The sequence below is a fragment of the Dromiciops gliroides genome, chromosome 5 (assembly GCF_019393635.1).
Source record: "Dromiciops gliroides isolate mDroGli1 chromosome 5, mDroGli1.pri, whole genome shotgun sequence".
Taxonomy (NCBI): Eukaryota; Metazoa; Chordata; class Mammalia; order Microbiotheria; family Microbiotheriidae; genus Dromiciops; species Dromiciops gliroides.
Genome location: NC_057865.1, coordinates 131,794,990 through 131,809,706, shown reverse-complemented (window position 1 = coordinate 131,809,706; position 14,717 = coordinate 131,794,990). Strand labels below are relative to the sequence as shown.

Below are 14,717 nucleotides of genomic sequence, written 5' to 3'. Positions count from 1 at the left end.
CCATCTGGCCTGACATTCTTCCCCAGCAACCCAGCAATGGCTCAAAGACTTACCCACATCTTGGTTGGCCACTGAATCGTGGTATTTGACTTGGAGTCAAGAGAACTTCGGGCAAATCACTTAAACTCTTTGTACCTCAGTTTCTTAACCTGTGAAATGAGAGGGTTGGACTTAATGGTACCAATGGCTAGTACATAATAGATGATTGATAAATGTTTACTGATCAATTGGCCTTTGGGGCACCTTCTAGCTCTAAATTGATGATCCTATAATCTTTGGCCTTCCTATAAGTTAACATCAGTCCATACTGGCTACTCCTTTGATTTCATCATTCAACTAATTTTGATCCTAACAGAGTTATTTTATAGCCAACATCTCTTCCACCGTATATGACATGAGAGACTTTGTCAGGTGCTTTAATGTATCTAGTCAAACTCTATCTACACCATTACCATAATATATCCGTCTAGTGTCCTTATTTTATTTGTTTGTTTTGTTTTTTTGTTTGTGGGGCAATGAGGGTTAAGTGACTTGCCCAAGGTCACACAGCTAGTGTCAGGTGTCTGAGGTCGGATTTGAATTCAGGTCCTCAGGGCCAGTGCTTTATCCACTATGCCACCTAGCTGCCCCTAGTGTCCTTATTTTAAAAAAGGAAATGCAGTTAGTTTGACAATAGACTAGAAGCTTCTTGAGGGCCAGGACAGGTTTCTTTTCATCATTGTATTAGATGCTTAAGAAATGTCCCTTGCATGAGCGACTTATTCTTAGTGGAGCCATAGAAACATTTTGATTGCTGCTTCCTTCCCTAGAGAGGTAGATGCTTCCTGCTGATTCATTAAAACACATATTCTTGAATTAACTCCTTGACCAAAGTTTTCCAATGCTCCTTTCTGAAAATTGGAAAATTCGCCCTTCACCAGTACCATGGTGCCTCTCCTTTCCTCCATGAGCTCTTAACAACTACTGACAATCACTCCACCATCATACCTGTCAAATTTTTCAGTGACCTGCAATTTAGTTCATCTGGGCCTGGTGATTTGGACTTCTCAAGGGCAGTGATGTACTGTATTTCATGTTATTTATCTTGATTTTCAACTCTTAATTAGCTGGTTTTGTTCCGTCTTCCAGTCCAAAGTTCATTCTTCCTGGCAGAGAAAATATAAGCAAAATGGGAATTGAGTAACATCCTAGATTCAGACCTGGAAGGGATCTTTGAGTACATCTAGTACAGTTTACTCATTTTACAGATGAAGAAACTACGCATCAGAGAAATTAAGTGATGATGCCCATATAAGTGCCATAAGTGAATTCATTCAGGATTTAAATCTGTGTCTTGTGGCTCCAAATAAAATGCTTTTTTCACTGGACCATAAGTAGACCTAATTTCTCCTTATTGTCCATCCTGTCTAGCCCAAATAGCATTATTTTCCTTTTTGTTTTTCTTTTCTCTAAAATACCTGAAAATATTGTTTTTCATATTCTTAGCATTCCTCATCAGTTTTAACTCATTTTCAACTTGGCATTCTTGACATTGTCTATACAGAAAGGTAGTGGAGTAGAGCAAATGGAGTGTTGGACTTCTAGTCAGGGAGATGTGAATTCAAATTCCAAGTCACAACCTCTCTGAAGTATCTTAAAATAACTGTAATAATGGCAGTAGTACCTACTATATAGGGTTGTTGTGAGACACAAGTGAGATGTAAAGTGCTTTGTGAACTGGAAAGCATTTTTTATAATCAGTTCTTTCTTCCCCCATTTTTTCCTCAATTACATGTAAAAACAAATTTTACCATCCATTTAAAAAACTTTGAGTTCTGAATTCTCTCCCTTCCTCTCTCTCCCCCGCTCCCACCAGTGAGAAGGCAAGCAATTCGATATAGGTGTAGTATGCAAAACATTTCCATATTAGTCATGTTGTGAAAGAAAACAGACAAAAAAACCTCAAGAGAAATAAAGAAAGTAAAAAAAAAATTATGCTTCAATCTGTATTTGGACGCCATCAATTCTTTCTGTGGGGATGGATAGCATTCTTCATCATAAGTCCTTCAGAGTTGTCTTGGATGTAATTCACAGATGATCATCTGCCAATATTCTTGTTACTTTGTATACAGTACTTTTCACTTTGCATCAGCTCATGTAAGTTTTTTCCAGGTTTTACTAAGAGCATCATGCTCATCATTATTATATATTATTATATATATTATCATTATTATTATAGCACAATAGTATTCCATCATAATCACACGCCACAATTTATTCAGTCATTCCCCAATTGATGGGCATTCCCTCAATTTCTAAATCTTTGCCACAGGAGAAGAGCTGCTATAAATTTAAAAGCAATTTTAAAATGACAGTTATTGTTACTATCTTATTAGTTTGTAAAAATCCCTCAATGTATTCAAGATATGCATTTTTCAAGATTTTTTACAGGATTGTGTAATCACTAGGACAGATCTTCTTATTGTCTGTCTGATCTGATGCAAGCAACTCTTCTCAGCTTTGTGCCATTTTAATTTACTCAAAAAAGCATATCAAAGTTTTAAAGTTCAATAGAGTTCCTCTGTCACTGATGACGACAAAAAAGTTACAGAAATTCTAACAAATGCATTCTATTTTTGTTTCAGTTTTAACTGTGAATAACCTTGGGATGATGAGACTCAATTGGGATTCATTCGAAGATTTCTGTAGGGCTCCATTCACCATCCTTGTAACTTGCCAAAACAAAATATCACTCCCTGTCTACCAGTCCTGTATATATTTTGTCTCCTCTTTTACAATATATAAACTATTTGAGGGAAGGAGGGACCATCTTTGCTTTTGTATTAGTATCTAGAGCTTAGTAAAGTATCAAGATACATAGTACTGCATAATTCTTTCCTTCCTTCCTTTCTCCCTCCCTTCCTCTTTTTTTCTCTCTCTGCCTCTTCCTTTCTCTCTTTTTTCCCTCTCTTTCTCTTTATTTTGTGAAGTCTTAGGACAGCAGATTTAGATTTAGAAGGGGGCTTGTAGGTCGACTAGTTCTGCCACCTCATTTTACAGATGAGTAAGTTAAGGCCTAGAGATAGGTTATATACTCCAGTATATTCAGGTAAATGGCAGACAAGATTGAAACTCAAGTCCTCTGATTCCAAATCTACCGTTTTTTCTCCGGTACCATGATTCCTCTGCTCATAATCTTCCACTACCCTTTTCCATATGAGTTTGTCGTCTTAACCAGTGTTGGCTCTGATATTTGTCTCTCCTTGGCAAGCAGAACACGAGTTTATATTGCCTAAAGTAGGGCAGCTAGATGGCATAGTGGATAAAGCATCAGCCCTGGATTCAGGAGGACCTGAGTTCAAATCTGGCTTTGGACACTTGACACCAGCTGTGTGACCCTGGGCAAGTCACTTAACCCTCATTGCCTTGCCCCCGCCCCCCAAAAGTATATTGCCTAACGTGGTTTCTAAGCTCTTTTGGCTAAATAGGACTACTCCATGGGTATGATGTGGTGGATAGGGAGGCAGCATTATGTAGTAGAGAGTATTTTGGGCTAACAATCAGGAAGACCTGAATTTGAATGCCACCTCAAACCCTTATTAGCTGTGTGAACCTGAGCACTTCTAAATCTGAATCTGTGATCCCATTTTAAACCTTTGTAGGAAAATATGATAATCAGGGTTAATATCTTTTTCATTCTTCTATTTTTCAGCATTGATAGCTTATTTGAAGCTGTTGGAGTGAGAGTCAACTGAATCTCATCATTCCAAGGGCATTCATTGTTGAAACTAATAGAAAACAAATAAACAAAATGTTACATTTGTTAGTATTTCTCTAATGATTTATTTTCATTGGTCAGTGGACAAAAACCTCTCATTTTGAGTAACTACAGTTACACTAGTGTTTATAGATAGTTTAAAATTGTGTAATTCTTAATATCCTTCTTTCTGCTTCTCCGCTTCTGCCCATTCTATCATCTTTGCTGTGAAAAGTAGGGCTAAGCCCATTTTTCTTTTTCTTTCTTTTTTTGGGGGGGGTGGTGGTGGTGATAGTTCATGGATTGCCATTGCCAGAGAACTCCCATAATTAATTATGCTGATCTATCTTCAAATGAGATAGTATTTGTAAAGTGTTTAGTACAGTGCCTAGCATAAAGAAAGCACTTAATAAGTGGTTGTCCCCTTTTGCCCTATCCCTCCCTCCACAGGTCATAGACTAAAATCTTCCAAAGCTTATGTTTCAATGGCATGGGTTTCAAGAAGCCAGGGACATCTCCATGCCATGCCATAATAAGGCATTAAAGAAAAACTTCATGGGGGAGGAATGAATTCTTATCTCACCCAAAGAAGACCACAGGTTGAAAAGAATCTCTATCTGGTGAATAAACAAACAAAAACCTGGCACCTTTCCCCTAGTGTATTGGGCTGACCCAGGCTTTTTGATTTGAGTTTAAAGCTGAGATGCAAATTTTTCTTTCCTTTATTTTTTAAAAACATAATTACTTTGTGGAGACAAACACCATAGAAAATGAGTTAGATAACCTCTCAAACCGTGTTTCCAAATTTCTCCATGTCCACTTACCTGCCTATGTTCCCCAAGTGTTTCCTCAGATTTGTTGTTGTTGATTGCTTTTTGCTCATTTTATTGACAGGTGTGCCACAGCATATATCCTCCTGGCTGAGGAGGAAGCCACCACCATTGTGGAGGCAGAAAAACTCTTCAAGCAAGCTCTGAAGGCAGGAGAGGGCTGTTACAGGCGTTCCCAACAGTTACAGCATCATGGAGCTCAGTATGAAGCCCAACACAGTAAGACTTCTGGGTTAACTCTACGAACATTTTATTAATAAAGGACCAAAAAAAGAGATTCTTGCCCCCATCCCAACCACTTTAATATTTGGCTTTCTTAGACCAAAACAAGTATTTATTTTTGAAATTTAGCTATGGACCTCTTTGTTTTTCCTGTGTGTGTGTGTGTGTAAGTCAGTCTTCTTTTTGTAGGTTCTTCCATTAAAGGCAATTCAGCAAACCTTTCTTAACTTTCTGCTCTGTGTAGGGCACTGTGCTGTTTGGGATGCAAGATGAAAAAAGAGATACTCTTTCCTTTTAGGAGCTTTCATTGTCACAGGGGAATGATACACATACAGAAGTAACTATATTTACAAGTTAAGAATTCAATGAAGGCACAGGAGAAGTTATGCAGAGAGGGAATATGAAACAGTTCTAAGAAGAGAGAGAGCCCTTCTGTGCCAGGGCGTGAATCAGGGAAGGGTTTGTGAAAGAGTTGGCACCTAAGCTTTCCTCAAAAGATATACCATTAGGAACATACTATTCATTAGAAACAGACCTGGAAGTGAGTTTTATGTCTAGAAGTAGCCAAATAAACTTGTAGTTTGATTCTATTTAGTATTTCTTTTCTGCCTATAGACGCAGTCATGGAAGTAGACATTAATAAAACAGAAACATCTCTATAGCATTCCTACATATTTCTCCATTATAAAATGTCTCCTGTATCAAAATATAAGTTAAAGTTGTTTTCAGCAGCCAAATTGGCCTTGGAAGACTCAGAGAATCATAAAATATTAGAGCTTGAAAGCATTTTAGAACCCATTTAGATTAACTCCTTCATTTTACAGATGAAGTAACCGAAACACAGGGAGGTTAATGCCTACCCATATGCCACCAAAAAGCATAGCTAATAATTTTGGGACAGTATAATTATTAAATGGAACCACCTGAAAAAGTAGTTATTTTTGATTGTTCAAGCACTTGGCACTTGTTAAAAGACAACTACAACTTTTTTAAAATATTGAAGGCTAAATGTTTATATGTTGCTTTCTTGTTATGATAACTTCTCCTTTGCTTTTTAAAGGAAACTTTATATGGCTGTCTTTAAAGACTATCTCCAATTAATGCCCCTTTTTGGCTTTTCTTTACATCAACTGATGTTCCGGTCTTCTAATCTTGTGTTCATTTATCTTAGGCTTATGGTACTGAGGTATGAGACACAAACTGGAGAATTAGGTCATTTTTGGCATCCTCGGTACTCATTAGTTGAATTTTGAAGTTAGCCACCCTTATAGAAAGTGGTGTCATTGCCCATCAACAGGTCGTTTTCAGAACATGGCCCTTTTCTTCTGTGTTCTCCCGACTCTAATTTGTAGAGGAAGAGATGAGACTTGGTGTTTTCTTCTCATAGCCGGGAGTGTCAAATTAAGCCTTAGTGTTGATTTTGGTCTTGTATGACAACTCACATTGCCTTAGTCTTCACTATTCAGACACTAGAGTGATCTTTGGCACACAGTTCACAAATTCAGGGATATGTACACATACCTCATTACATGTAGATTTAATTTACAATGAGCAAGCATGCTTAAGCAATTCTCTAATCACCACCTGTTTCTACGCCCTGATTTGGAAAACATGAACATTAGGCACAACACAATGGATTTTGAAAACATATGTAGTTAATGAGTGTTTTATGAACTATTTGGGTATTAATACATAAAATTACATAATCTAAAATGCAGCTGAAGAAATTTTCTCTTTCTTCTTGTTTCTCTTCTCCTCAAAATTCAATCCTTTCAACCTGTTGCTTAAATCTTTCCAAAAAGTATAATCACATCTTTAAAATAATTTGTAGGTACTTGGAAAGTTTTCAGCACACATCTTGTTCTCATTGTTTAAGACTTGAAATGTTAGGACTTTGGTCTTAAAATCTTTTAATGGCTACATATTATACATGTACTTAATCTACAACAGGTGTGTCATATTTTCTGCAATATGGTAATTTTATAGAGGATTAAGTGCATGCATGTTCTCACTGCTCTGAAAACATATTTAAAAAGACATAGAATTAAATAAAAGATTAAGATGAAAAGTTGGTAATGCATTTTCTAAGAGTCATATTGGTGACTATTGTTATAACTATTTAGCTTGTCAGTGCTTTCTCTAACACAAGGGTATTTTTGCATTCCATTGCATATTCTATTGTCATATCTGGAATGTGTTATGCTGCCATCTACAATAGACTGCTTTGGGGACCTGGAGATGATTATGATGTCACTAGTGTGAGGGCAAGAGTAATATAAAACAGAAGTTCAAGATGTGGCTTCTCCAGACTTAATGTCAGAGGGAAAAAAGTTGTTCATCAGGATGCAACCTGAGATTCACCTCTTTGCATCCTAAGAAAAAAAACATGCACACTTGAGTGTAATTCTTGGCTCATAAGTTTTCATGCAAGATGGGTTTATTCATATTCTTAGGCACTATCTAGCAGATGAATTTCTTTACTAAATATTTACCAAGAACTAGATCATTAATCTGACATTAATTTGTATATTCAGCATCTTTGCTTAATAGTATTTGTCTAGGTCACCAGGCACATGATGATCTGACCTTTCAAAATCTTAGTGCTTTGTGGGACATTCATTCTGCTATTAATGGGTTCAGGTTGTGGATCACCCACAACAGGGTTCTGGCTCTTGGCAATAGTGAAAGTGCTGAAGGAGAGCAATAAATCTTCACTTGTGTTTTTCCTCTGTGGGGATGGTAAATGGACCTCTTTGTATTATTCTTTTTTTCCCCCTTTGCTCAGCAGAACACTCATGGTTTTATAATTCTCATTCTTCTTTCCCTCTCTAGGACGAGATACCAATGTCTTGGTCTACATTAAAAGGAGGCTAGCGATGTGTGCAAGAAAGCTTGGGAGGACCAGGGAGGCAGTGAAAATGATGAGAGATGTGAGTGTGAATTTGTACTTAATGGGCTTGTGGCAAGATATCTAATGGGAAGATCTAGTTGAATATGGTAGAAACCACCATAACATTTGGTACAAATGAAAACAGAGTGGATAGGATGTTTTTTAATGCTGACATAAGAATCTAATTCTAGGATCAGCTGTGTAAGTTAAATCATGTTGATTTAGGCTTGTTCTGGTAACTTGAACAACACCATATTCAGATCCATGTAGTAATGTACTCTGTTATAGCCCTGTTCTACTGAAATTATTTAAAATTGGTTCCTGCCTAATATTAGGAGTTTTAAAACATTTACATGCAGAGAGAAGGTAGTTAAGAAAATTTAAGGAATCAAAAAGAGAAGCTAGAATTTTAATTGGCATGGGGAGGAGAAGGTAGAGCTATTGAATATTTTAAGGTCAACAAGGAACTTTTGCTTCCTGAATCACTATAGATGATACCTATGTTAAGGAACAGACATAATAATGAGAGTAGCTGGATCTTTCTTTATGAATATCTCATACTTTAACCTTCTCCCTTTTTCTTGCATTCAAGTTTCTTTGTACAAAATGACTAATATGGTAATGTTTTACATAATCATACATGTATAACCTATATCTTTATTGCTTATTGCCTCAGGGAGGAAGAAGGGGAGGGAGGGAGGGAGGGAGGGAAGGAAAGATAAAAATTGGAACCCAAAACTAGAAATAAAAATGTTTATTACTTAAAAAAATAAAGAAAACACTAGGTAAAAAACCAAAAAACCTCCTCCCAATATAAATTGTAGGAATAAAATAGTTATCCTCATCTGAGGATTTTTTAAAAAAGTCTATTGGAGGGGCAGCTGGGTGGCACAGTGGATAGAGCACCACCTGTGGAGTCAGGAGGACCTGAGTTCAAATCCAGCCTCAGACACTTGACACTTACTAGCTGTGTGACCCTAGGCAAGTCACTTAACCCCAGTTGCCTCATAAAAAAAAAAGTCTATTGGAAAGTGTTTTGCATTTCAATTTAGGAGACCCAAGTTCTGGTTTTAGTTCCAAGAATACTTCCAATTACAATATTCTGTAACTTATAGTGTGAAAAAAGATTGTATAAAACTGTTGATAGAAACCTTTCATAGTTTTGGAGAAGATGGGTTGCTTAATATGCTATATGAATAGGTAGCTGTCCTCCTTGGCAGGAGTGGAACAGTACTACATTTTCAATCCCAAGTCATTCTTGAGAAATAGGTAGGTAAAGTACAAAAAGTGTGTAAGAATGAGAAGAATGATGCTAATTCATTTTCAGTGGAATAGGGGAAGGATGAAACATAGGTGAAATAATAACATTTTCTTGATTAGTTAGGAGAATATCAAGATGGTACTTTTTGTACAAAGATGTACTCTCTTTTTTGGCAAAACCACTACACAAGGGAGATACCCTTAGTTTGAATACCCTGTATCTGTGGAAAGAAATATTGAATTGTTTCCAGTGGTATGGTTTGCTAAATGGTGTAAGGTGTATTAATGCTAGTCAAAAGAACCTGAAGTCAATACAGTAACCTTTCAAAATGATAACCCTTGAAAGGATGCCACTCCCTATTATTGCTCTTGATCTGTTGTCAATACTAGCAACAGCATAAAAGCTCATGAAAGGTAGACTGAGTTTGGAAATTAATTGGACATGCCTCCATTGAACTTTTAACAGTCTGTTTTATTTTATTTATGTTTTTGGTTGTTTTATTTTTGCTATTTTGCCTTAAAATTTTAAATAGATTGAAAAAGATGACTTTTAGGCATTTTTAGGGCTAAAGGGAGGGAGAAGAACGAACATTTTCTAAGCACCTACTAATTCCAGGTACTGTGAGAAGCATTTTTACAAATATTATCTTATTTACAGCAGCCTTGGGAGGTAAGTCCTGTTATTATTTCCATTTTACAGTTGAGGAAACTGAGGCAGAAGTTATGTAACTTATTGTATAAAAAGCTATACAGTTACTAAGTATCTGAGGCTGGATTTGAACTCAGGGCTTCTGATTCCAGGCCCCATATTCTATCTGTTATGCCACCTTGCTGCCTTAAATTCCCGTTCTAGGATTTATTCAAAGAGGTAGGACCCCAATCTGAGAGAGAAAGTCTGTGCCTAAGGGATAGGAAACTTGAATGGCTAAGGGCAGGAAGATTTTTCTCATTTTACTCTGTACTTCTATTTTACTGTCATTTTACCCAGGACTAATAACCAGTTCCCAAAGGTAGCAACGTAACCAATTGACAGAGTGTGTGCAGGCTGGAGGCAAATTCATTAAGTATTTATTGGGTACCTCCTATATCCAGCTCCTGTTCAAGTGTTCCTCTGCTTCCTTATCATGATGTGGAGATAACACTGCATTCATCAAGGCTAAACTGGCAGGACACAAGTCCTGTCCATCTGGAAGGGCTTTAGCCACAAGTTTATTGAGCAATAAACTTCATTTTAGTCAGCCCCAGGACCCAGCTGGCTTGGTTAAGGTGTGCTTATGACTGGACTGTCACCTACCAGCCGTTAAGTTTATAGCCATAGTAACTCAGAAAAATCGTCTATCATCTGAATTGGTAGAGGAAGTAGCCACAGTGACAAAATCAATGATCTTTAAAGTAACGAAGAGATATTGTACACGGAGTACTGTAGGGGACATGAGAATGAGACATAATCCTGGAGTTCACAAGAAATAGGTGGGCAAGATGAGCAGAGAGAGAAAGATGCGGACCATAGAAAGTTTCTTTAGTGATAAGGAAGATTGAGGTACACCCTCAGAAGAGGATAGCAACATCAGGGCTCCTACATCCAAAGCTTCCAAGAAAAATATGAATTGGTCTCAAGCCATAGAGTTACTCAAAATGGACTTTGAAGATAAAGTAAGAGAGGTAGAAGAAAAAATGAAAATAGAAATGAAAGTGATACAGGAAAGTCATGAGAAAAAAAGTCAACAGCTTGAAAAGCCAAATGGAAAAGCTCTCTGAAGAAAATAATTGCCTAAGAATTAGGATTGAACAAATGGAAGCTAATCACTTTATGAGAAACCAAGACACAATAAAGCAAGCCCAAATGAATAAAAAAATAGAGGGCAGTGTGAAATATCGTCTTGGAAAAAGTTGACCTGGAAAATAGATCCAGGAGAGATCATTTGAAAGTTATTGGACTACCTGAAAACCATGATCAAAACAGGAGCTTAGGGGGCAGCTAGGTGGCGCAGTGGATAAAACACTGGCCCTGGATTCAGGAGGACCTGAGTTCAAATCCGGCCTCAGATACTTGACACTTACTAGCTGTGTGACCCTGGGCAAGTCACTTAACCCCCATTGCCTTGCAAAAAACCCCCCAAAAAACAAAACAAAAAAAACCCCAAGAGTTTAGACATCATCTTCCAAGAGATTGTCAGGGGAAATTGCCCTGATATTCTACAAACAGAAGGTAAGATAGAAATTGAAAGAATCCACCAATTACCTCCTGAAAGAAATCCCAAAAGGGAAAGTTCCAGGAATATTATAGCCAAATTCCAGAGCTCCCAGGTCAAGAAGAAAATATTGCAAGCAGCCAGAAAGAAACAATTCAAGTACTATAGTGCCACAGTCAGGATAGCACAAGATCTATCAGCATCTGCATTAAAGGATCAGAGGGCAAGGAATATGATATTCCAGAGGGCAAAGGAATTGGGATTGCAACCAAGAATCACCTGCCCAGGAAAACTGAGTATAATCTTTCAGGGGAAACAATGGGACTTCAGTGAAAAAGAGGACTTTCAGGTATTCCTGATGAAAAGACCTGAACTGAATAGAAAATTTGACTTTCAAATACAAGATCCTAGAGAAGCATAAAAAGTTAAACAGGAAAAGAAATCAAGAGGTATGTTAAAAGGTTAAACTGTTTACATTTCTACATGGGAAGATGATATGTCTAACTCATAAGAACTTTCTCAGTATTACGGCAGCTGATAAGAATAAATTTAGACTGAGGGCACAGGTAGGAATTGATTATGAAGCGATGATATCTGTAAAGCATTTATTTTTTTATCTTTTTTCTTGTGGGGGTGGTCAGGGTTAGGTGGCCTGCCTGGGGTCACACAGTGGGTTAATTTCTTGTGTCTGAGGCCGAATATGGGCTTGGGTCCTTCTGGGTCCAGGGTGGATGCTTTGTCCACTGTGTCACCTAGATGTAGGGTAAAAGTGAGGGGTGAGAGGATTGCATTGGGAGAGGGGGAAAGGGAGAGGTAGAATTGGGTGAAATCCCACATGAAAGAAGTAGGAAAGGGTTTATGGAGTAGGGGGAGAGATGGGGGAGGAGCAGGGCAGTGAATGAGCCTTACATTCATCAGAATTGTTTTGAAGACCTTAATTAATCTCATCAGAGTTGGCTCAAGGAGGGAATAACATAAACACTCAATTGGGTGGAGTAATCTATCTGTGGCCAGTAAAATTAAATGTGGTTACCTTATTTCTGTCCCAAATTTTCGGAAAATTAGCTGGGGTTTCTAATATATTGCTATTTATAAATTAGAAGTTTTAGCACCAGTTTGGGGGCATTACACATTTATTAAAGCATATTAGGTATTAGTAAAGATATAGCGCATTGCCCTGAAAGTTAGGAAAGCCTCGCTAGGATCTATGGAAGAAGAGAGAAAAAGGTGCCTTCACCTATGAGTCTTAGGCCAAAAAGGAAGTCTCTCTCCCTGTGTGACTGGAAGCTTCTTGCAGGTCGGATGAGAGGCGGTCACTACACACTGCTCCAAGCTAATTGGCCAGCATCACCCAAATCCATTGGTTCACTGGACTTAAGGGTTTTCAATGAGCAGAACGTGCCCCATGTCAGAGTTCATAGAACACACCCCTTGAGGCCAGGCTCTCAGGTAGATGTGCTTTCAATCAAGTCAACTCTAAGTGAGTTAATCAGCAAAGTCAATCCAATCAGTCCCAATATTATCCTCTTGAGCGGGGTCTCTGGGCGTCCCAAAACTCATTATTTTCTCACATATCCAACCCTGAAGGAAAGTAGTGTGATGTTTAAAATTTAATGTGTGGTATGTGTTGGCTAAAAAGTCTAATGTGTGGTCGCCTTAGATTAGAAGCTTTAGCACCAGTCTTTGGACTATTAAAGCATACCAGGTATTAGAAAAAAGAGAACCCGTGGAGTTCAGAAAGTTAAGAAAAGGCCTATCTAGCCTAGAGTTCCAGCCTGGTTTGGTTCTTCCTCAAGTCCTCTACCATGGGCCTGCTTCAATCATGATCTCCTCAGCAAACAGTGTGGAAGCTTTTCATGGGTCTGGAGCAGAGGTGGTCCTTACATACTGCTCCAAGCTGATTGGTTAGTGTCATCCAAATCCATTGGTTCACTGGACTTGAAGGTAGTCTCGAGTTGAGTTCAAAGTCCTTAGCGCCTGAGAACAATACCTTCTTAAGGACCGGCCAGGTGTGGTTACAATTTAGTTTCCTTGAAGTAGGCTAATCAGCAAAGTTAATCACTTTCACTTAATTCAGTCAGTTTAGATTAATCTCCAGGTAAGCCTTTGACTATCTGCCAAATCCCATTATTTTCTCACAGTAGGAGGGGTAGGGGATAAGGAGGGAGGGGAGAAAGAAGGGAAGGCAGATTGGGGGAGGGGGCGGTCAGAAGCAAAATATTTTTGAGGAGGGATAGGGTGAAAGAAGATAGAAAATAGAGTAAATATCATGGGGGATGGAGTAGGATGGAGGGAAACAGTTAACAATAGTAATTGTGAAAAAAAATTTGAAGCAGAGGCAAGAGTAATGTAAGATGATGATGATTGATGAAGATGGGAATTGATTGATGATGATGAGAATTGATGAAGATTAATGAGGATGATGATAAAACATATGGTACTTACTTTGCTGGGCTACTGTGAAGAAAATTCTTTGTCACATATAAGGTACTATATAAATTTTATCTATTACTGTTGTTGCAAGAATCAACCTCATAGATTTATTGTAAGGAAATCTGTTTAAAGTACTATATAAATATAGTTTACATTAAAAAAACACAAAAAACTTTGAGCAGGATGCTATCAGAAAAACCTGGAAAGACCCACATGACTTGATGCAACATGAAATGTACTGTATACAAAATAACAGCAGTACTGTAAAATGATCTGCTTTGAATGACTTGGTTATTTTCAACAGTGCAGTGATCCAAGACAACTCTGAAGGTCTTATGAAAAATGCAGCCCATCTACAGAGAAAAAACTGATGGTGTCTGAATACAGATTGAAGCACAGTTTTTTTGTTAGTTCCTTTATCTAAAGTTTTGTTTTTGCCTATTTTCTTTCACAACCTGGCTAATGTGGAAATGTTTTGTTTGACTGCTCATTTGTAGCTTGTATTGAATTGCTTGAGTTCTTGGGTGAGGGGGAGAGAAGGGAGGAAGAGAATTTGGAATGCAAAGTTTAAAAAAAATTGATATCAAAATTTGTATTTACATGTAATTTGGGAAAATAAAATACTAACTTGTTTAAAAAAAGAAACAAAAGAAATTCAATTTTAAAATTAAAAGGTTTTTTAATTTTAAAAAGCTAAAAAAAATTTAAAACATTCAAAAAAGTTTTAATTTTGATAACCCAACAGGGTTATCATAGACTATTAGACCTACAAGGAGACAGAAATCATCTAAGCCAGCATCCTCATTTTGCTGATGAGGATGCTGAATGTCCTGAGTTTATATAGTTAGTTAATGGAAGGGCTAGAAGGCTAGCACTAGAACTTCTAGATTGGTAGATGAGGAGGATGATATAGATATCACAGACCTACACAACCATCCATCCATCCAAGAATTGTGAACTATGAGCAAGATCATTCATCCATCCTTATTTATCCCTACCCTACTACTGACTCAGTGACTACATATGTTTCCTGAAGTATACATACACTTCCTGCTTTAGGAAGTTTAAACAAATGAATCCATAGGTCTCCTTCTTCCTTTTCCTCCCCAACGCCTCCCCACCCCCCAATACCCATTTTAACTTCAAGTCCATAA

General features: G+C 37.6%; 1 protein-coding gene across 1 annotated transcript in view; it reads left to right on the top strand.

The window, feature by feature from the left end:
• Positions 1 to 14,717, top strand: part of ST7 (suppression of tumorigenicity 7) — a 283,882-nt gene that overhangs the window by 174,021 nt on the left and 95,144 nt on the right. Inside the window, 2 exon segments of the mRNA XM_043968041.1 lie at positions 4,631 to 4,785; positions 7,621 to 7,718. Of these exon segments, the coding sequence (XP_043823976.1) occupies positions 4,631 to 4,785; positions 7,621 to 7,718 (253 nt within the window).